Source organism: Platalea leucorodia, assembly GCF_965183815.1.
Source record: "Platalea leucorodia genome assembly, chromosome: 4".
In the NCBI taxonomy this organism is placed as follows: domain Eukaryota; kingdom Metazoa; phylum Chordata; class Aves; order Pelecaniformes; family Threskiornithidae; genus Platalea; species Platalea leucorodia.
The window spans coordinates 49,329,416-49,352,728 of NC_138826.1; the positions used below are offsets into that span (position 1 = coordinate 49,329,416).

At 40.9% G+C, this 23,313-nt stretch overlaps 1 protein-coding gene across 2 annotated transcripts in view; it reads left to right on the top strand.

The window, feature by feature from the left end:
• The window catches only part of WNT7B (Wnt family member 7B), a gene marked incomplete at both ends in the record, with an annotated part of 95,548 nt that overhangs the window by 38,891 nt on the left and 33,344 nt on the right, over positions 1 to 23,313 (top strand). For both annotated transcript variants that reach the window (XM_082308416.1, XM_082308415.1), the window contains one exon: positions 16,468 to 16,694. In XM_082308416.1, coding sequence (XP_082164542.1) covers positions 16,468 to 16,694 — 227 coding nt within the window. The remainder of the gene's footprint in view (positions 1 to 16,467; positions 16,695 to 23,313) is intronic.

The window sequence follows — 23,313 nt, forward strand, 5'->3', positions numbered from 1 at the left end:
TGTTAGCTTTGGGGAGTTGGTTTGTGATGTTTGGATTGTATTATCAGGATCATGCACCAGATGGGTTAGTTATCAGATCCTTCATGAAACTATAGTTTTCCAAACACTAAACAAAAACCCCCAAAGGGGCAATTTTCTTACTCTTGTACTTCTGTAAGACAGAAAGAATGCTGTGGATTTTTTTTTTTTTCCTTTCTGGGTGACAGGAAGCTTTGAAGAACAACAAACAAGATGTTTAAGAGAGGTCTAAAGTATACCTTAAAACATGGCATTCAGGTATTATTTTATAACACCTTTTTTGTGAAAGCATTCAAAACATTCTCTTCTTTAAAGTTACTGACCAAATATGTATGGTGTTCACCCACTGCAACTAGTTTTTCCTTTAAAATAAAGATTATTACAGTATTCTGTAAGTATTTCTTGGAACACACCAGAAGTCAGAATAAAAGCACTCAGCTTGGAAATCACTAGCCACCACAGGAAGAGCGTTGGGAAGATAGAGTGAACAGCATGAACTATGATTTTTTTTTTTTCTAGGCGTCTGTGGGGTGGGCTTCCCCACACAGAAAGGCAGTTTGTGTCTCATGGTCAAACTTTCAAAATAAGCGAGATTTCTGTTGACCCTCAAAATGGGTGGCCAACTCATCACAAAGAATTGTCTGTCAACTGAGTAGATTTGTGACAGGGGTGAGTGGTCCTACTTACGGACTGAACCCATGACCTCCTAATCCTATCTCATGTGTAGTGCCTGCTAGACTGTTCAATGGTCATTAGACCTGGGTGAACAATTTGGACAAAAAAATTGAGCCATTCTGGGGATTAAAGATCCAAAGAAACCAAAACTCCGCTCTCAAAGTTACTTTGGGCTTTCAGCTTCCACAAATTTTTTGTATTACAGTGATGTCTTTCCCGTGCTACATGTTTGTTTTGCCATGACAGTAAACTTTCATCCTGGATCCTATCAGCTAAGCTAGGAAAGCTCAAGGATATGGTGCAAGTCCTTTGTGTGTGAGCTAGGGAAACTGGAGTTTAAGGATTCACTTTGATGGAGTAACACAATGGTAATCCAATAAAATAAGGCACTTTGATTCTTACTAGGATGAAATGCTCAGAAATTGAATAAAATATGTAAATGCTGGCTTAATTCTAGGACTGTTTATTTAAAGTGGTATTGGATAGAAAGTTTTATACCACATTCTATAGAAAATCCATGAATTATAGCAGATTCAGAAGCATCTAATGATTTGGGCTCTTAATCTTAACTCCTAGGGCACCTTGAGCATACACACTGGCCTAGAAATTAAACAAAGAGAGGCTGCATTTCAGCCTGCAACCGAAAGACACTTTTCCACCAACATGTGTCATTCCTTACAACAAAAACTTCCTTGACTTTGTTTTGAGACACGAGAGAATGGCCCAGTAAGGCTGGAAGTGATGCCACCTCATTTCTCTTAACCAGTTCACAGATCCCTAATCAGAGAAATTCTCCAGCGCAGTTGTTCCAATTCTCAGAAGTGCAATGAAACCAAACCACATCAAGCCTACTTTCGCTATCTCTTACTGGGAAACTAGTTTCCTCTGCTGTAATTCTACTCAATACTGCACCAAAACTTGGTTTAGATTTATTCAGACTGTGTATCGGTGGAAGCCAACATATGCAATATTTCTAAGACTCTTAAAACAGATATTTTTAAAACACAACCTTTTTGTATTTTAAGTATTTACTGAGGATACTTTTACTTGCAGAGTTTACCCTGTCTCATACACTAGAAGCTTTAATGGAAATATCAAGCATAATCTATGCAAATTGCATTTCTACACTTTTTACCGTACTTCCCCTCCACCTGCCCCATGTTTTCAAAGTCAGATGCTGCAACTCCCCTTATTTGCAAATCAAAGGAGTGCTGATAACTGGACGCTAATTGCACAACTGCTACTGCTCCACTAATGAGGGGGCGAGACACAAGTTCAAAGAGTCAAAATATTTTTGCAGGGCTCATTTGACACAGCTGCAAGATAGCCTTAACACTGGCTCCATGCAGGAACTGAAGAAGTCAGAAGCAATGGAAACTCACTGTAAAATGAGGACTGAATAGTCCCTTTACTTCAAGTCTCAGCTCTGTTTCTCTCCTTCCTCCATGTGTACCTATTTTCAGATTTGGCAGTGTTTTGCTTCATTTTCCTCCTATACTGCTACGAAGGATACAAAGGAAGACCTCAGTGTTGAGCCAGTATTGGTTTTGATACACTTGATATATTAAGTTTCACTCTCAATATGATACCAACGATTTCTCAGATCTCACCTACAGCTATCCCAGAATGTGGTGGTTAATCTAACATAGGCAGTCAGGGAGCCTCAGTATTGCAGACGGCCTGAGGTCTCTGGTCCTTAATTAAGTCAGTGGAGTCGGTCATCCCCCTCACATAGGGCAGATCTCCGCTCGACCAAACCTGAGAGGAGCAGCACTCCTGCCTTTTCTGCTACGTGCCTTTTCAGACTGTGGTATGAAGGAAGGAGGGACACTTTGGGGTTTGGTTTGGGATGTAATGTTGGTGAGCGAGGAAGGGTAAGAGCATGATACAGAAGATACCCACTGATCACAGCTGCATTGGGATATCACCTGAATTAGAGCTAAGCTCAGGATCAGTGGGTAGCAGGCAGCATTCAGAATGGCACTAAATGTGTGGGGTAGCAAACCCACTTATCTTATTATTGTATCCCTGTGAGGAGGAGAGGGGAGTGTATTTCTTTCAGTGCCAGTCATAGTTTAGCAGCTTCTTGTGCAGAAAAACATGTACCGGTGGGATGAAACATGGAAGGGAGCGGTAGAAATGGTTGGCAGTTTCATGCCTGAGAAGAAAAGTTGAATGAGGACTGTTTTGCTCTGCAGAATATTTATAAAAAACGTAAAAGATTGTGCAACACCTCTGGGGACAAAATATTCTCTGTTTCCATGGGGCATCAGAGAAGAAGCACTGAGCTTTAATTTTTGAAATTTAGGGAAAATTAAGTTAGAGTGTTTTTATAAACAGTACTAAGTATCTGTCAGGGGTGAGAAGTGTGTAGCTGATCCTGCCTCATGGATGGTGGATGGACTAATGTCTCCTTAAGGTCACTTTCTGTTCTATTTACTCCCTTCTGTTGTTAATACCGTGCCTTCCCATTACCATTCAGACAGAAGTGATTACCACATTGCTTTTTCACAAGGCTCTCTCCAGGGAATGCAGCTCATTCAGTCTCCAGCATTTGTGGTCTTTTAATATCCTAACGGGAGCCTTTCAATGTAAGCATACAGTGGCCAGCTCTGCACACTGCTGTGCGTACATATGCCAATCCAACAGAATGCTTTGGCATGTGCTTATAGATCCTTTGATGCACGTGTTCTGCTGGTACACTTAAAGATAAGTGTGCGCTTTGTTTTGCCAGGGTTGGCTTAACACCATATACAAAGGCATGTCATGTCATCTGGGTACCCACTGGGAGAAACTAAGAATGCAGGTTGCAGATTTCACATCTTCGAGCATGTCCATGACTAACCTTGGCTGTAATCACAACCCTTTTTTAACTAACCTCACACCTTCTGAGTAGTGGGTAAGTGCCACAAGGCTTAATGACATTTAATTTGTAGGATTTTAGGAAAATTCAATAGCTTGAAGACTTAATTATAGTCTATGATATTGTTAGTTTTTCTTCTCTAGAATGATGAAATTAAATTCAGACAGAACAGTTACACTTCTCTATCAATTTCTATTGCACTTATGGGTAAAAAGGTTAAAAAAAAATCAGTGGTAAAAGTGGGACAGAATTGGGAAAAAACCAGAGTAAGTATTTGTTAGCAGTGAAGGAAGATTTATCTAAGAGTGTAAGGCTGGCAGAAGATGAAGACTAGAGTGTGACCCAGATGTAGCTGTTAAGCCATGCTTAACCTGCTCTGGGTGCTCGCTGACTGACACTGCATGTGCCACACCATCTGCCTCTATACCCTATAGATTTCACATGCTTCATTTTTATGTAGCTGTTTTAGTACCACCTCTGCTGGCTCAGCTGTGAATCCCAAACATTTATTATCACTTACCTCTTTAACTATGTTCAGTCTTTGGATTACATGGCCATAAAGGGACTTCTTCGAATTATTAGATTTAGAAAGAGAACTGGAGGAAGAAGGCATGCAAGATGCCCATAGCCAACAGCATCTTCAGTTGGAAGGCAGGAAGAAGCTTAATTGGGGTCAATACACACCATAACAAAAATGCAGGTAAATGCTTGCATATGTGCGATTGTCAGTGTGTGTGTGATCTTTTGAGAGAAGATTTTAGAAGGAGAAGTATTTCATCCAGCTGCTTGCACAAGCTTATAGTGATTTGCAAAAAGCCAGGGACACACCCAACATGGGCCACTGGGATAATAACACAGATGCACGATTTTTATGGCTGCCTACTAGATTTAGAAACTCCCTCTGGAAAAACAACTCAAAATGGTTTTTGCTAATCCTTTTGAACACCTGGAATAAGCTCAACAAGCCAGGGAACTAGAAAAGTTACTGTGTGGTTTACCATGGCTCTTACATCACTCAAAATTAAAATTTTGAAATAAGCAGCTGAAAGAAACCTTAGAAATTCATGGATAGCCCGGTTGGGTGTTGTATTGTTTTGCACCAGTGTTGACAGTTCAGATTATAAAACACAGTGTTTCTGTTTGCAGAAATCCCATATGCTGAATACAATAACGTTTTGAGTGTTTGGAAATCTGCGTAGGAAATATATTTTTTATTTTCTTCAGTTTCAGTGGGGTTTCCCCCTTTTTTTTACCCTCAAGGCTTTCTCAGACTGCAGTGATTTTATAGCAATGTCCAACCTCTGGGAACAGATCTGAAGATCTGATGAGTCTTGTAGTGTAGTCACAACCAAACCCTCTTTCGTTCTCTTACTACGTGAACAACTTCATGTACACAAACTGTCTTGCAACTTCAATGGGATCATTCATGAAGGAAGTTAAGCATAAATTATCTATCCCATGGATCAGAATTTCTCTTTGCATGATTATCAAGAACCAGTGGGAGTTTCACTGGGTGCAAGGAATTCAGGCCTGCTCCATAAAAACGGCAAGCAGTTTGGCTTAAAGTTAGTTATGATGGTGTAGAAAGTGTGGAAAAAATTTTGTCACTAGGAAATAAAGGTCACCAAACAGACTCTGAAGAAAAAAGGCAAGATTAGTTAATACACTAATAGGCTATTCTTTTTTTTTTTTTTTTTTTTACAAGGGCAATTCAGTTTGGTATTTCTTCAAAATTTTTTTTCTTTTGTTTTTAAACAAATATTTATTAAAACTATAAAAAAACCTACCGAATGCAGTGTTTCTGCACTCTGTATTTTTTAAGTATCTACCTTAGTGCAAAGCTTCTACCTCTTCAAATCATTCTGGGATTTGGTGTTTACTATGAAGTCTTTATGCAGGGATGTATTCTGATACATTTACTTAGTCTGACTTGCATCTTAACAGCAAGTTTCCCGCTGAAGCAAACAGGACTGCATGACCAGGAAAGCATGAAGGGTGTCAACTGTGCATCTAGCATATTGAAATCTGTGATAGATCTCCTGTATTTAATATGCTGGTCCTAACAGCATTTTCCTTCTTTAAATCAAGGCTTTGCAAGATCTTATCTCAGCTGTGCAGGCTGAAGGAGACTTTCAGGGCACCTCTCTTTGAGGAGCATGCCCATGTCACAGCCAGCCTAGTGAGCTCATTTAAAGCTACCTGTCTAGCCACAGCACAGCCTCCTGGTTGCCAAACCTGTCCCAGGAGCAGGACAAGTACCCAGGCAATCAGCCCGTGCCAATCTCAGGTCTATGGTGGTTACACTGCAACTTCTGACAGGTAACTAAAGCTAGTCTGGATATGTCTGCGTGAGGCTGCACTCATGGCAGGGCGATGTCGCAGAAGTACCCTGGTCTGAGAGGCAGGTTGGCTGTGCGATTACTCTGCATCTCCAACACCAAGGACAGGAGGGAGGCTGTATCTGCCATGACACCTAAAATTGAACAGATGCCACTCTGCTGTTTCCTTTAGCTTGTGCCTGTGGAATTTTCTGGGGACTCTGCCTCTGGTTGTGCCGACCTGCCACTGAGTCATGTGACATGGCATTTTGCTTGCTGGTAGTGACATGGTGGTACTAACCACAGAATGGGTGTGGGGCCTCTAAATCAATAGAAAAATACCAGAAGAGACAAAATATCTTGATTCCAAAAGCAGATCACCCAGGAGAAACTGTGATGTAATTAGTTGCTCTGAAAAAGGGCAAAGAATACCTGCCTTCATGCCAAACCTGAAGAGGTCAATGGTTTCTGCTTCTGGGACTTTGTGTTTCTTTCCCAGTTTTTCCCACATCTTGGAAACAATGCAAGTGTGTTCACTATAAATGAATGTAAATCAACTAGTGTAATTTGAGGGAAGGGTAAAAGTGGGCCATTGAGGAGGAAAAAGTCTAGGGCTCAAGGCTCTGCAACCGAAGTAAGAGTATGCCAAGGAGTCAACAATCTGCCTGGTACACTTGGGTGCTGTCAAGGATGCTCCCAGTTCTCACACTCACTTCCTTACCTCCTGCACACCTGCACAGGAGAGGCTGCGCTTCCCCTGATGGTGTGTCATCCCAAAGCTTCATCAATTGTAGAGAAAAATCAAGAGAAGACCTTATGCTCTTCATCCTCTGTGTTGGCAGACAATGATCTTGCCTTAAGCGGGACAATTAGAGCAGATGGGAACAACAAGCGCTGCCACTGGTTTGAGCAATGCACCCATTCCAGATGTAGAAACAGGCCAGTAAGTAAACCTGACAGCATCAAGCCTATGGGTTTTTGGTTTTAATTTTTTTTGCACGTTATTTAATTTCATATCCTGATATGTCATGGCCTTAGCAAAGATTTACCACCATGAAAATAGTGATGAGGAAAGGAAAAGTAGAAATAAATCATGACTCAGGGTATATTGGTGTATTCAGTGTATAAAAATTCAGTGTCACTGACAAAGTGAATTTGATTTTTTCTGTTCTGCTGCTAATCCAAGACCAGTCAGACAGCTTGATTTGTGGTCATATATCTGCACAAATAGCAACCTCCAGTGGTCATTTAGTCCAAATTGCACATTGTGTGTGGGGTCAGCATGGCCTCTCCACCTTCCTCACTTAAAAGGACCTCTGAGACTACTTTGTATGGCTTTTCTGGTGTAGCTTAAAGCCACATACATGCTTTCATCCTCATGATTAACAGCCACTGCATTGCAGTCTTAAAATTAACACAAAAGACTAAATTTTCCAACATAATGGCTTATTAGTAGATTTTCAGAATTTATTCTCATTGACTGCTCAGATCTTGACTAACAAAAATGGGTTCCTACCTGAACCACCATAGCAGTAAAGCCAGATGATTTCCTTTTGGGAAGCAGGTATCCTCCTTTCCTGTAGACCCACTATTACATGCTTTCCTCTTTCAATTTTCATGTCATATCCATGGAAGCCCTGTGTATGCAAAGCCAAAAAATTAAGATATATCATACACTGAAATGTTAAATGGAAAATATAACAAAGCATATATTTTAAAATAGATTCCACCAGCAGTCCATCTTCAAGATTTTAAACCCACAATACATACCTGCTATTAACTGAATGACATTTTAGAGTGAGCGAACCAAGGAATATACGCTTCTGTGGATGAGGACTGTTCTACCACGGTTTCAGAGCCACACCATGACTGTGACACATTTTCATCAGATCTCACAAATTAAGCAGTGTATGGTCTTGCCAAGTCTTGGACTTTGCCTGAAGGACTTAATCTTTCTCATTCCATTTTAACCTTTTCACAGGAGAGAGCAGACTGCTAAACTTTGGATAAAGCCAAAATATGCACTCCAGTTATGCAAAATTAAGACTTGGAATTGATAAGGCTTGGAAAATCCCCATATCTATGCATATGTCATGTGTGATGGAGAGAGTTTATTAATTGTTATTTGCTGTATGAAAAACATAACAAAAGCATGGATTTTACATCTTGCAGTGTGGAATTTTTATTTCTCCATAATATCGAATTGGTTTTTTTGTAGACACAGAAAATCTGCAGCTTATCTCCTCCAGCCGTTTCAGTATTTCAAAGCTGTGTTCCCCCACAGGGGAACTGCAATAACCCGCCACAGTTATTCTGTAAGGTAATTTTGCTTTCCACTGCGGTGGATCACTATTCAGCAAACAACTCTGTAACTTACTGTTAGATGTCAGCATGACTCTTTCTAGTGCTAAAGCAAAACAGAAATGGAGTGGAAGGCAAATAATAGCGCTAGACATCAATACCAACTGCAAGTGCTCAGCAGGCATCTTGGCATTCAGGAATGGACATTTTTGTTACTGATGGTGGAAATTGCTTGGTACTTTGCAGGGCATAACACAGGTGTGTGGATGCTTGCAGAACTGAAATGGTAGGTCCTGTTAACTGTGTTTATATAGCCAAAAGAAAAAAAATTGTATGAAACAGAAGTGTTTCAGTTTGATTTCTAAATCTGATAAGGTCCTGGGTTTTCAAAAGGAATCAAATAATTTTATATCAACATCATTTTTCGTTAAGCTTACTCACATAAGTTCAGTTATGCCGTGTACATCACCACCCTCATCACTGGCAAGACAAAGCAGGAATGTTCCAGCCTTTCATGAGTTGCTCTGTGCATGCCTGTTGCCTTCCTGCATCTTCCAACACAGGCCTATCAGTTTACACTGGTTTAGCAAACCAAACGCTTCTTGAAACCCAAATTGCTTTGGAATCAATGTTCCCCACACTTCAGATATTTTAACATCCTATTTTACTTTTATTGATTTTTATATATACAAGATGTGAATGCTTTCCACCATATAACAAGATGCCTCTAGAATAATGTGATTGGAGACAAGAAAGAAAAAGCTTGTTATATAGAAGTTTGTCATGCAAATTCAGAATGCCTGCAGCAAGACAATAAATGTCCGATGTAAATGTAAATGTCCAATTTGCCAGTGTGATCTATACAATAGGACATATGAGGCATGTGAGGCATTTCTATTTTCCATGAGTCTTCCCTTGGTGTGAAAAAATTGAATACGGGTAAATTAGAGATGTAACAGGTCTTCAAGACATCCTGTTGTGTATCAAGTGTTGCCTCACTGACTGATGAATAAAAATTATTACAGTGGACCAGCCATGCACCAAATAAGCTATGGGTCAACTTACAATCAGATTGGATTGTCATTTTGAGGATAGTTCTCAGGAGACATCATGCCAGAAATATTCCTGAATCTTAGATGCTTTTGCTGTCTCTTGCTCTGGCATGACGAGCAAGAACTAGTTAAAGGCCGGTACTGAGCACTGATAGGATCTGTGACAGCTGGGGAGTTGGAGAGTCCCAGTTTGTTTCTAACCACTCCCAGCCCTCCTACTCTGCCATAATGCTATTTAGATGAGGCTTCTGAGCCTTCAATTGGAGCTTCTTGTGTTAGGAAGCCAAAGCAAGTACCACTCCCCAGCTATCCTCCATTTCATCCTCAGGACCACTGGTAGTCCTATGGTTTTGCACAGCAGCTAAAAACACAGTGCAAGCTACAAACCTTTCTTGTAGAGGAAGGTGCTCTGTTGGGTAATGGGGTTTTTAGCATCTCCATTTTGTCTTATAATGTTCACGCTTACACTGCTGCTTCTGGTACTCAGTGTAAGCTTTTCTTTGATATACACTAGAAAACCAGCGGGGTAAATGCCACATTAGCAGGGATTGCATAGAAGTGTCATCTCCAAGGAGTCGAAAACGTGCAGGCCCCGAGGACACCCCTTGTCAGAGCCGGTGCTTGCTGCTGTGGTGCAGCCTGTGAGCGTGGGTCCTAGAGGCAGCACGCAGGCCACCGCCACACCAGAGCTGTGACCTGGGGACATCTCTTTGCTAGGCAATGTCTCCCCTCCTTCCTCCTGGAACCTGGAGGTTGTTTTTAACAAAAAAACCTGGAGGTTTTTGGCTTTGTTTTTATTTGCTGCTGGCTTCATAGCAGCCATCCTGTGCCTCCCAGCTGGCAGGCAGGGGAGGGCATGAATCCAAGGCTTTGCTGATGTTCCCCCCCCATCACTACTGCATACAGGGATGGGGTCCTTGTTCTCACTCCTCTCTCAAGCAGGCGTTTAGCCCAAGTCACGCTCTGCCCTTGTGTGAGTCATCCCTCAAGCTTACCTATCCCACCACTTCCATTCTTGACCATGCCAGCAATCGCACTATATAATCTAGTGGGCTCTATTTTTTTGGGCGACCTCCTCAGAGAAATCTCTGCCTTTCATTTAATGGGAGTGAACACGTTGCTGTCCATGGCCCCCAGGTCCAAAGGCTTGGCTTGGAGCTCCAGCAGAGATGAGTGCACCGCAGGACAGTACCATGCAGTCCTATTTGATTTCCATTTCAATAACACATGTGCCAAACAATGATTTCCCAAAGCCAGTGGTGGAAAACAAAATTGAAAGCCTAAACATATGCAGATGGCATTCAGAGCCCAGGACGCTCCTGCCAATTTCTGCAACTGATGCACGCTCAAAATATTTACTTAGGAATTCTTAATTAAGTAAACCATTCAGTAGTGGTGTAGTGTTTCAGATGAGTTGCAGTGTCACCACAAAATATCTTGGTGGTTCCTTCTAACAAAGAATCCATTATGGGGATTTTTATCAGAGATGGTGGGGTAAGTTTTCGGTACAGTGTGCCGAGGTTTAAGCCGTGCAGCTCCTCTGCTGTTAATGGGATTCATGTGGCTAAATCCCTTCATTCCTTGCTGAAAACCAACCCCCCTGCCCAACAGCAGCTTCAGGTGAATATTGAGTAGCAGGGTTAAGGGGGGAGATCACGGTGACCCTATGGGTGCCTATTCAAAGGGCTTGCAGTAAGGCTGGCTCGGCAGCTCGGGGGGAAATGTGCACTGTGCTGCTGTGCAGCCAGGAATACAAATGAGTGAGGGTGTCAGAGGAGAAGGTGTAGCTCCTGAAGCCACCCCTGGCCTGCAATAAAATGTTATTTGCCCAGGCAGAAAGGATTACTGGAGAAGAATTTTTAGGGCAACTTTTTTTTTAATCAAAAGGTTAAAATCAACTTGGGTAAGTGCTTTGTCTGTATGAAATGTGTTGTTGGTTTAATCTCTCTATTTTACATCTTTTGTTATACATTTGTTGGAACTGAATTTTAAGCTCCTTGGAGAAATCTCAGTACACATCTGTGCCTGTACAGGATCTTGGGGACAGCTCTGAAGACTGGTTAGTTACTGCTGTTTATCTATATGTAGAGAGTTCTATTTCATAATGTTGTCAAAATTCAGATTCTTCTAACAACAGTAAAAATTAGAATTTTCCCCATGTAGTGCATGTGATTGTACAACTGCCCGTTATAAGGATTTAGTTTATATGTTTTCCACTTGTGCAAAGCCTCTAAGACCCTCTATAAAATACAGTTCAAGTGATGACCTTCCTATATGTGAAATTCATCTGAAGTTGCAAGAACATAATAACATTTGAAATCAACGAAATGGCTAATGTGCTCAAGTTAAGCAAATGCCTACATTTGCAAATATGAAATAGAGGCTCAAGAAAGCAAATCATGAATGAGGAGTACATTTCTCTTCTGACAAGAAATACTGCATTAAATTTTATGTTTTTAAAACTCACATGATTTTAGACCTTAGTGTTTAATTTCTGAAGTGTTTTCAAAGACCTTTACTTTTATGAATTGCTTGGAATATATGATAATTTTAATGGTTGTGATCTTTCAATTTTTCCACATAACTTTGCAAAAAGGAAAGCTGTAGTTATTTAGGTCTGGGAGAGAAGACACAACCATAATAGCAAATACATTTTGAGGGAGAATTTTCATTTTTTGCGACAATAGTCATCTGTCTTTGCATAATTAAACATTATTTCAGAAAATAAGCTGAAACTCGTCTCCCACTGCCATAAGCTTTTGCTTGCTATGAATGCAGTCGTAGTTATTTTTTCAAAGAATGAAAAACTTGATGTTTCAGGATTCTGATGCAGAAACCAGGCTTCCAAAACATCGCTCCTCAGGTTTAGTTTGTTGGAAGTTTGAACTGCAAGGTCCTATCCAAGCCCAGATCAGTGTTTTTTTCATTTGGATGTAACTCTGTTTATAACTATTGCTCAATTTCAGTGCTGGTGTTTCCCTTGGAAAGGGAAAAGTGATGAAGAAGTGATGAAGAAAGGTGAAGGCTCTCCATATTCCAGCCACTACTGTTAATTGCTTAGAAATGTGACATTACTCCACTAATGCTGTTTGGTTGGATAACCCATGTGGATAATGTTTAATTGAATAATCCGTGGGGATGACCCAGCATAAAACTCTGAAGCGTGTGCGGGCTGTTCTGGTGTGGGATGGTTACAATTACCATAAACTGCACCAGAAATCTTAACGAAACGCTGCACTCAGGATTTCCTTGTGATAAGAATCAAGGAAGTTTGCACTGCAGAGAAAGATTAGATGGGAGAAGATGCCAAAATGTGGCATGGGGATCTGCCTTTTGACAGTTATAAAGTGAAACATTCTCCACCTATTAAAAAAAAAATACGTAGCCTTCAACCTGCCGAGGGGCAGGAGCATGGCACAACCCTCCTGAATGTGTGATGGATGCACAAGCTGAGGGATGCCACAAGAAATAGTGTAGAGGAAGCTTGAAATGCTGTTGGGTACATTTCTTTAATATAAATGAAGTTCTCCAAAACCTCAGTTTCATGATTCAGCATTTCTTTTGACACTGAAATTATAGTAACAATTTAAAAGTAGGCTAAACAAGTCTGAGGGAATATGCTGCTAAGTTCAGGCCAGAGAGGGGGAAGTCCCTGGAATTAATAATAAAAAACCTAAGACCCCCTCCACCCCCAATAATTGCAGTTTAATTCTTTTAATGAGGAATGTCTTAAAGCACTTTACAAACACATAATAATTACGATATCCTCACAATACCTTCTGAGGGAGATATGATCATGCTTATTTTCTGGATGAGTAAACTGACCCACTGTATTAAAATACTTTGACCAAGGCCTGCTCCAAAAACAATGGGAGACCAAAGAATACACTCTTTAGCCTAATTATGAGACACTAGCAATGTGTATGGAGGAAGCAACTAAACTGAAAATTATACGTGGGGTAGATATTGTAGCCAACTCTTTCTTGCTTTCCTTTGTTTTAAAAGATGTAACTTTTTGCTGCTCAACTTGAGATAATAATGGAAACTGTAGGGGCTCAGCACTTTTAAAAAAATGATGTCAGAATGTTACCTCATAGCTTTTATCAGTATTTTTAAAATATATTTATAACATATACAAATAATTTATATATATATTTTTTATCACTAAGTTGGTCGCATGGCCTCAGTAAGTCAATGACTGTCGGGCAGTCAGGGGACCAGAACTGTGTGTCTTCTGCACATATGTTGAGCATCAACTTAAATTTTGAATGCTTGTGCGTATCTGTTTCTTAGGACCCAACCCCGGATTCCTTCAGGATTAGGTTTTCCTAGAAGGGTCAGTGTCCGAAGCAGCTCCTCCTGCAAGGGAAATGCGTTACCGGACGGGGAAGTCTTGGAGGACGCTTGGGCCCCTGCTCTGTCCCAGAGAACTGGGCAAAGCCAGGTGGAAGGGGTGGGGTAAGGATGGGGAACAGCCTGAGAGGCACCTGGAGAACCGCTGCATGTGCCAAGCCAGGGAGGTGTTGCTGCCAGGGAGCCCTGGCTGTTGCTCTGCTCTGAAGAACAGCTGTAGAAATTCACCCTTTCCTCAGCTGACCTGCTGCCTGTGCATCCCGGCAGAGAGCAAGTGGCCAACCTGGGTTGCCTTCAGCCTCCCTCGGGCAGAAGAACCACGGACTAAGCTGTAACGGCAGAGTCCCCTGTCCTCCTGGCACCTTCAGGTTACTTACTCTGTACAAAATATCTTTCCCTTTCCACTTTAAAACCATGGAAGGGCCAGACCTGGATCCTAACATGATTTGGAAAAGGGTCCTGGGATTTTAGAGTCATGAGTATGTTTCAGTATAGAAACACCAGTATATGTTTCTAAATACAACACATCAGCTATAAAGGAAAAATACTTTTCTTTGCATTTTGCTCTAACATTTTCTGAACGTACATCCTACTTGATGTGGAAAGTTTCTGAAGTCAGAGAGGTAAAAGCTCCATGAGCTATGAAAGAAAACAACACTTTTACTTTTCAGTATTGAAAAGTGCCTGATTTTTAAAAAAATAAATACTGATACTTTCCTCTGTCAATGTCATTAACTTTTGAAGCCACAAGTTAATATATAAAGTGCCATTGTAAAGAGAGAGTCTTATTATCTCTACATTAAACTCATGTTTTTTGAAGATTATCATATCCCTTGGAAAGTCCTGATTTACAGACATAATAATTTAAATATTTCATTCAGTTGTTTAAGCAGAGGTGGGCCAGAAACAAAACCTTAGCTCAAAACTTGTGTGAGTCTTGGGCACTTGCTGGTTCCAACTGATGCTCCAGCTTTGTTGTTCAGTACCCAGAGGAACATGAATTAAAGCCACAGGTCTGAGTGCTCCTGCTCCAAACACTGTGAGTGGCCAGAGCTGCAACTACATTTTGTTCTTATTTTTAAGATAGGATAAGATTTTTAATAGGTAGTACCACATGGCATGCATGCTCTGTGTTTGCAATACCTTGTCTCTATATCTATAACCCCCCCACCCCCAAGCCATAAATAAAAACCCCACAACTGGCGAATTTCTCATGGATTGTTAAATTTGGAAAAGATGCACAAATACCTATTAAAGGCAGAGTGAATCATCATGGAATTTCCATTCCACAGTAAAAGTGGTATTTCATTTTAGCCAGGGAAGAGTTCTCCGTTTCACCCTTTCTGCTCTGGCTTTACTGTAGTTTATTGAAATAGCAAAATGAAACACTCTGATTTCGTTGAAATGCAACATTTATGTAATTTTGCAGTTACCTTTGTGATGAGGTTGATAAATTCCTATAAATTCTTCAGTTCTGTTTAGTCAACATTTTCCAAAAGGAGCATTTCCAGTGCGAGATTTTTAACACTAAGAAGAAAGGCTTAAGTCAGTGTTCAAGATGGAGAGGAAGGTAATGGAGAAGTTAGTCTGTATCCTGTTACTAACTTATTTATATATGGTGACTTCTGTTACTGTGAAACTCCATTTAAATCCAAGGTGCTGCAGCATGATCTGGGCAAGCATCTTTACATTACACAGGCAGTCAACAACAGCATTTGATGGGAAAATGAAGTCACCTCTATGATCCCATACCAGGCTGGGACAAGCTAAAGAGGGGAGAGGGTTTGTGGAGCTACTTTCTTGCAGGTGCCGAGAAGCAGTGATGCTCTCGGCACCCTGGTTTGCCAGCCGAGGAGCAGGACAGCCAGCTGGGGAGCGTGGCAGGGGCTTTTCCAGGCTTTGGTTGCATAGCTGTCTCAGGGTCCATCACACCATGCTGAACAAGGCTTATTTTGCTAATGCAGCTATACTGCTCTCTTTCTTCCTGCTGACTTGTCCAGAACCAGTTGAAGAATCCCGGCATGGGCCTGGCTGGTACTCAGTAGATGTGACTTGAGGCATCACAGAACCTGTACCCATGTTCTCTTATTTTTCAAAATATTACCACTTAAAATGTAGCCTGTGAAGGTGTTGAAAAATGAGCCTGTAAAGATGTTGAAAAGTGAGCTGAAAAATGAAAAGTAAATGCACTGAAGTGAAAATATATGGCAGGTGCAAGTTATATGCAAACTTTATAATGAATTCTGAAAATATACTTGAAGAATGAGAAGTACAAATGTTTCTAGTCTGGATGGCACATATTAAGGATCATTTGTATGTGCTCCATGATATTTGCCAGGTCTAAAAGTACGGTTATGCTGGTGAACTTTCATTAATCACTCAATACCCTGAGTGTAATTAATAACGGGCAAGAAAGTTGGTAACATGAAGTCATTCTCGAAATTGTGCTCAACGATTTCAAATGAGGGATGGATGAACTGGCTGCAGTAACTAAAACGCTGAGCCTAAATCTACATAGGCCATTCAAAGCAGACATGAGGTCCAAAGATTTGTGGACAATCAATTATCACTATTTTTTACTTTTAAATATGTCTTGCTTTCCACATCTCATCAGCTGATGGCTGCATGTAAGACTGGAGACAAAAGTGCCAAAATTCCATTTGCTTGCTGTTTCTGGCACAAATCAGATCAGGAATTACTGCAAGATTTCCAACCTCATTTACCAGACCAGAAAGGTTGGGATAAGTCTGCATAACTACAGGAACCCGACTTCCAGCCCTTCCACTTTTGCCCAGCACCTGGCCTGCCACATGGCAGCACAGAGCAAGAGCAATTAATGACCTCAATTTGGTTACAATATGTCTTTCTGCTTTTTTTTTTTCTTCAGAGCTTTGTCTTCCGTGGTGGCTTTAGGAGCTAATATCATCTGCAACAAAATCCCAGGCCTGGCCCCTCGGCAGCGAGCCATCTGCCAGAGCCGCCCTGATGCCATCATTGTGATCGGGGAAGGGGCACAAATGGGAATCAATGAGTGCCAGTACCAGTTTCGGTACGGGAGGTGGAACTGCTCTGCACTGGGAGAGAAAACAGTCTTTGGACAGGAGCTTCGAGTAGGTAAGGGTGTCTCTAATACAGTGCTGAAGTGATATGTTGGGGCTGTTTTTCTTTTAGCTTTCTCACTGCGGTCCTGCAAAGGTTTATATCCCTCTGGTATTTGCCTACTGGAGTTGAACAGTGGTGCTCCCAGAATGGTTGTCTGCATGTTTGCAGTCATTGAAAAGTAACTGGCAAGAGACAGGAGATCTCTAGTGGTCTCTAGATGAATTCATTCATATCTGTGCAACTTCATACCCAGCAATGACTGAGATGCCTGCACAGGCATCCAAGGACACATCACACCCCGTGAAAAAATATTTCCAATTGCCATCCTGTTAGAAGTTGCCAAGATAACCACGGTGCATGTTATGACCCATCAAAAGGGAACTAAAATCAGCTCCAAAAAAACCTCTGCAGACTTCCCAAAAACTTAAGTAATGGGAGAGTCCCAATTAACTGATGGAAGTACAGTGCATACGACACTGGCCTTCCAATATATGGCAGTGATACGTACCCATTTTAGTGTTGCTATCATACTGTAAAGAAAATACTGCAAGTGATTGGAGGCAGGAAACCTATTCAAAGAAAATAATACAGGACCTTGACCTGACAAACTGTTAGCTACCAAAAGTTAAATCGATCACTTTCCATTTACCCTATGTCTGATATTATTTCATAGGGGAGATTATGCAAATTTTTTCCAGCACAGAGATCATTATTTTCCTCATCACCCAGATGAGTATCCTTAGCCTGTTCCTGACCTTCCCTCTCTCCTCCAAGGGCAGCCCACTTACCATCCTCCATGCTGTCTGCTGCTCAGTGTTGGGATAACATTTTGTAGTGTGTTGCTCTCACAAGGGCCATTCAACTTCTCAGTGGGGTTGTAGCCTGTTCTTGTGTCTGAGTCTTCTTTGGGTGACACCTCTTTCTTGAATTCAATGGTTCGGTTGAGTCTTGTGCCTCCAACACAACTGAATGTGGTCAGACATAAGATCTCATCAAAACTGTGTGAAAAAAAGGCATAACATTTCATCCCATCTGTGCAAAAAGGAAACGACTTCCACGGTGCTTTGGTTGTTACTGGAGATCAAGGCTTTGGGGTTTTTTTCCTTCACCTTTGTGAAATGGACACCAAAAGATGAGGCATGCTTAAGTCAATGATGGAACTGAATATTTTTTCAAAGAACATGCAAGTCTGAGATTCTGGCTGAGGTCTGGGTTTTTTAAGGTCACAGTGCCCCAGCTGTAGGGTGGTGTAATTGAATAAATCCATTGGCATCAGGGGAACTGACTCACACCCACAGAGAATCTGTCATATGCTGTAAGCATTACTCCACACCAAGTCACAGAAGTGGAGAGGGCTATAACTAATAATAAAAAGACCCAGTGAACCAAAGTAATGGCAAAATAAAAGTCTGAACTTTTCGAACTTCAGAAAAAGGTTTGGTAGAATTTGGTTTTGATGCTGAAAAGCTGCTGGTGAGGAATTTGCTTATCAGTGTCTCTTCCCACATTTGTCCTAAGTTATTTCTAATTCTGTTTAGATAATACTTCTTGCCTAACTTTTGGTTCTTAAAAAGAGTGTAAGTGGAAGGCATTAAACATCCTCAAGACACCATATACAGGAAATAGCCTAACATTTGACTTTTACCTTCAACTTTAAATGAACCAGAAAAACACCTAGTCACTTGACTATTATTAGAAGCACAGGTCTGGTCCTCCTTGGTTGGTCTTACACTTGTTTGTCTTACGTTGATGTCCAAAATGATGTTGCTGCCAGAAAATATACAGCTGCCAAGCATGCTACTGTTGTACTTCTTCATGCTATGTTGTCTTGATCTGCCAAAGCTTGCAGGCATGCTCTGACCCTTAGACAAGTAAGTCCTCTCAACTTCTGTGAGATCACTTATGTCCTTGAAGAGGCACACTCTGGAGGATTGTACCAGAGTCAGTGTCATCACTAAGCTTCCTAGTGAAAAGGCTTTTGCCACTTCTGCTTTCCTCTTCAAGTTAGGAATCTTGTGACACTTCATCAGCTCCATCCTTGTACTCATCAGTATTAATCCTCTTCACCACTGAGAGATTCCTTTCATCCTCAGAAATCTTGCAAGTGAGTGCAGTCCAAATGCCTGAAGAGGACTGCAAGTTGTGCCTGTGCTTTCATTCTGAACGTCCCTATACAAAATAAGAGCTACAGAGAATAAAAATTGTTTGGCATCAGGATGGACCAGCTATCAGGTTGGTCAGACTATACAAAGTTTGAAAAAACCAGGGTTTTCTTGAGCCACTGTTCAGGCCGTATTTGCCAAAATGTTCACCAGATTTTTGACTTCTTCACCGAACCTGGGTGGTTTCTTGCAACTCTGAAATGACCGATGTGGAATTTGGTGGGTTCTTTTATGGCTTAACCCAAACACAGACGAAACTTGGCAGTTGCAGCTGAGTTCTGCTTTGACATTTGTTGGGTGTGAAACCACACAAACTGTAACGGATGGAGAAGGTTTACATGACCCCTGCCAGCTGAGCCAGATGAGTTCCATGCAGGTCTATAAAGGATCCCATAATCGACATGTCTTATTTGTTTTATTGGTGGAGTAACACCCAGAGACGATGTGGTCAGTATCTAGGAAAAGGACAGGGTTTAGGAAGTGGTGTTATTACACTAGTGAGGGGAAAAAAGTTTAAAGAACAAAGCTAAAAAAAAAAAAAAAGAGTACTTCAAAGGTACAAAATACTTGTAAGCATAAATATTCACATGTGTAACAAAACACATCTGTGTCTGACACATACAGAAACGCTAAACCAGACATTTGATTCTGCCTGAACAAACTGAAGAAAGGATTAAGACTGAAACAAAGTCTTAAGTACTTAAGTACTTCACCCCAAAGGAAAGCTTATCTAGCTTTTTCCAGAATCACTTAGGGAGATGAACAATCATGGCAAGTTATTCAGGTCATAGGGAGGAGGGGGCGAGTAAGCTATGATAGCATATTAATTGCTCTCTATCTGTATGGGAGAGGACCTACTCTTTAGCCACTGGGCCAAGGCTCTACCACAAGCACTGACAAGTGCAGATTTAGGGTTATTCTAATTCATATCCCAATGCAACACTCCTCCCCACCAAATTCAAAGCAAGCCCCCAGACTCACCCAACATGACGTTTCTCCAACAGCTGTGCATCTGTTGCCAACATCACCTCTTGGGCGCCATTGTGCTCCAACTATGCATGTCTTCCTGCCACAACCAAGCAGCAGCCAGAAGGCATGACACAGGAGCAAATGTTCACCCTCGTGACTTCTGGGGAGCCTACTGTGCCAGGGAAATCCCCAGTAAGTTAGCTAAGCTGGATCGGTGCTCAGCTATTTTTTCAAAGAGGTACTTCAGTGCATGAGGGCTGTACCACCTATATAATACATGGGAGTCTGTATTAAAAAGTGTTGGAATAGTTCAGAGGACAGATTAAAAACTGTAGAAATTATGTTAGACATGGGGCATTCCTGTTGATGTGAAAGATTTATAGCAGCCAGAGATAAAAAGTGACAGAGATCCAAATTAGTAGCATGAACAAAGGATGTGGCATGGGATGAATTAGCCAAGCATTGTGTGTAGCTTTTTTTGGTATATTTATAGCTGGGAACTTTTCCATAGCCATGCCATCCCCGGAGAAGTCGCTACTACACTCACTTTATTCATCCTGTTCCTGTACATGTATGTGTCACCTTGGTGCACTCATGTCTAGTTTTCATGCCAGCTTCTCACATAAAGTTGTCTTTTGCACTCTCCACTCATTCCTCTTGCTGTAAGCCTCTTTAACAAATTACCTCTTTAAAGATTACCTCTTTAACAAATGGATTAAAAAAATTAATTGGTTAATGATACATCAATTGTTATTGCTGATAACCGTTGTTGAAAGATAATTGTCCTAACTTTTTGAAGGCAAGGACCCTGATCTGGAAGAGTAAAGCCTCTGGTCCTGTCAGGTTATTGATGCAAGAGAGCTCCATCACTAGCGACTGGTCTCTATTCCCCCAAAGGATCATTGGAGCAATCTATCACGTACCTCTAAAAGTTACAGATCATTAATAACAGTTGGAAGCAAATAACTCCACGCAAAAAACTAAGTAGTGCAGCCTCTGAAATATGGAGTCAGAATCAATAATGGAAGCGAAACCTACTGTTGTTCTTTGATAGTGGATTATTCTGGCTAATTATTTGTGCGTTGACCATTTCCGCTGGAATTCTCCAAATTGAAGTGCTTATAAACGAACTGCTTTTACCAGTGCTAAATCCAGGGCAAAAATGAGGTGTTTTGAAAAATATAGCTGTCAAGGTATCAAAAATAATCTGTAGATGTCTCCTTCGTCAGACTCATGTTGTGGAAAATGATCATGATTTAGTAGTATTCATTTGACTGTGTCATTGATACAACGATTTGGGAAATCATTGAACTGGACACCTGACAGGGAAGAAGCAACAAATAGGCAAAAAACAAGGGTGTTCTGAAGTTTAAAAAAAAAATCTCTGACCTTTTGTATTGATCTGTAGTTTTCTGGCATGTTGAAAGGATGCATCTGAAGTGAGGTTAAAGCCTTGCTTGCTGTGGGAGGTTTAGGAGAAGAACCACATCTTAAGAAGCTTCCTGTCGCCACTCAGTTGCTCAACTTTTGCTCCACTCTCCAGGCAGAAATGGGGAGAGACGGGAGAGAAAACTACAGTTTTAAAGACTAACAAAATCTGTGCATGGATTTTATTAACTCACAGGTGAAGAAGACTTTACAAGTTATTTTGAGAAACACAATCAGAAAATAAAGTTGAATGTCACGGTTATATACAAGCATGCACTCGTACACATGCACCCATAAACCGCTAAGAAGACAGCATAATTTCAAACAGAAGACTAAGAAAGGGAGGGGAACATCTTCTGAAGGAAAGATACTCATAAAAAAAGTGATTCTATATTTGCACTGGAAACAGGTAACTAAGTCCACATTGGATCCCAGTGTTTTAGCTGCAGGCCTGAAAGAACATGGGAATTGGGCATGAAAGATATGTAAGTGATGGCATCATGGAGAAATGGTTGACATCTTATCATACATGCTGAGGGGGTGTCAGCCAGTAAATTATTCTTGGTTCGGGCCATATATAGGCTTAATTAAATTTGGATTCAGACTCACATATGAATCCAGTCATTTTTATTCTGGGCTATGATGGTGGTTTAACCGAGATGCTAAATGTTCATAAAAACTTCCTACCAAAAATGGGAGGAGTAGAGAGGCTCATTATTCTCCAAAAATGGAAATTCGCTTCCAAGTAGACACATTAATCTGGCACAGTAGTGTCTAGTATGGTATGAGTTGGCCAACTTGGAAAGCTTGACTTTCAGTATGAGCAGAAAACTTCCAATACATGAAGACAGGCAGCATTCTTAGGAATGTTTTACAACCATACTTGTGCTTTAATGCTATCAGCAAATCAATAAAGGGAACCGTAAATGAATCCAGATAGTTTGCCTAAAGTAAGTATATTTCTATCTCACTTTTTGCCTTTCTTTCCTCCTGCCACTTCTTTCTCTGTTACTTTATGTTCTCATTTTCCATTTTTTTAATAGATTTATGTTGTTACTTATATATTTATTAATGCTTAGTAATATTCATATATCAGGTTGACTGTATGTTTATTATTCTAACATCTGTGTATTTATTATGGGAAAATCTATCTTTACGGACTTGCGTTCTATCCAATAAAAACAATATGGGGGAAAGAAAGGAATTGTACAGCTGGAAACAATTTGGAGGGGGAAAATAAGTTAGAATTAGATTATTTTAAATATGATACAGAGCAGGGTACACACTTCACCGACAGAAAGGCAGTAATTATCTTTGTCATAGCAGTAGGTGCTATGATTGGTTTAGGCATTTGTTAGTTATTGTGAACCTCAATTGCACAGTGGCTTTTGGACCTATTGTGGAAAAATTTCTGTTTTTTTGTTGTTGTCATATAGCATGATTCCAGACAACAATGTCCTTTGAGCGTTCAAACTTTTCAGTAATTTGAACTGGATGTCTGCGTTGGTGCTAGGATATAGTAAAAACCATTCCAGTGTGAGAGGTGGCTTCTCAGGGGATGCCATCAGCTTTCAACTCCTAGTGTAGCAGGCTGCCTGGGATGCCGGGAGAGAGGGACACAGGATGCATTCAATCAGCTGAAATCTGTACTAGGGCTGTGTGCAACTTCCAGGTCTTTATTACTCACGTGGCTACCTTGGAGTGACTGCCGATGTCCATTTCAGAAAATGCCATTTGGAACTATTGCATTTGCAAGTGTGATTTAGTAAAACTAGTAGATGTTAAAAATACCATGGCAAATTTAATGAGCTGTGGCTTATGCAAGGATAGTTTTTAATACAAGCACAGTGGTGTATAAAAAGACGTATAATTGTTGGTTATTTAGAGAGAGAATTTTCTAATTATTAGGCTGAATTAACAAAAAACCCCACCACAACAAGACATGCATAGTGAACTACCACCCATACCAGCTGGCTAACTGACAGGCAGGCAGGCAGAGGCAGCTGGTGAAGAGAAAAAAACCCAAGTCTGAGGACGTCCTCAGTGTGCTCATTTTGCAGGAAAGATTTACC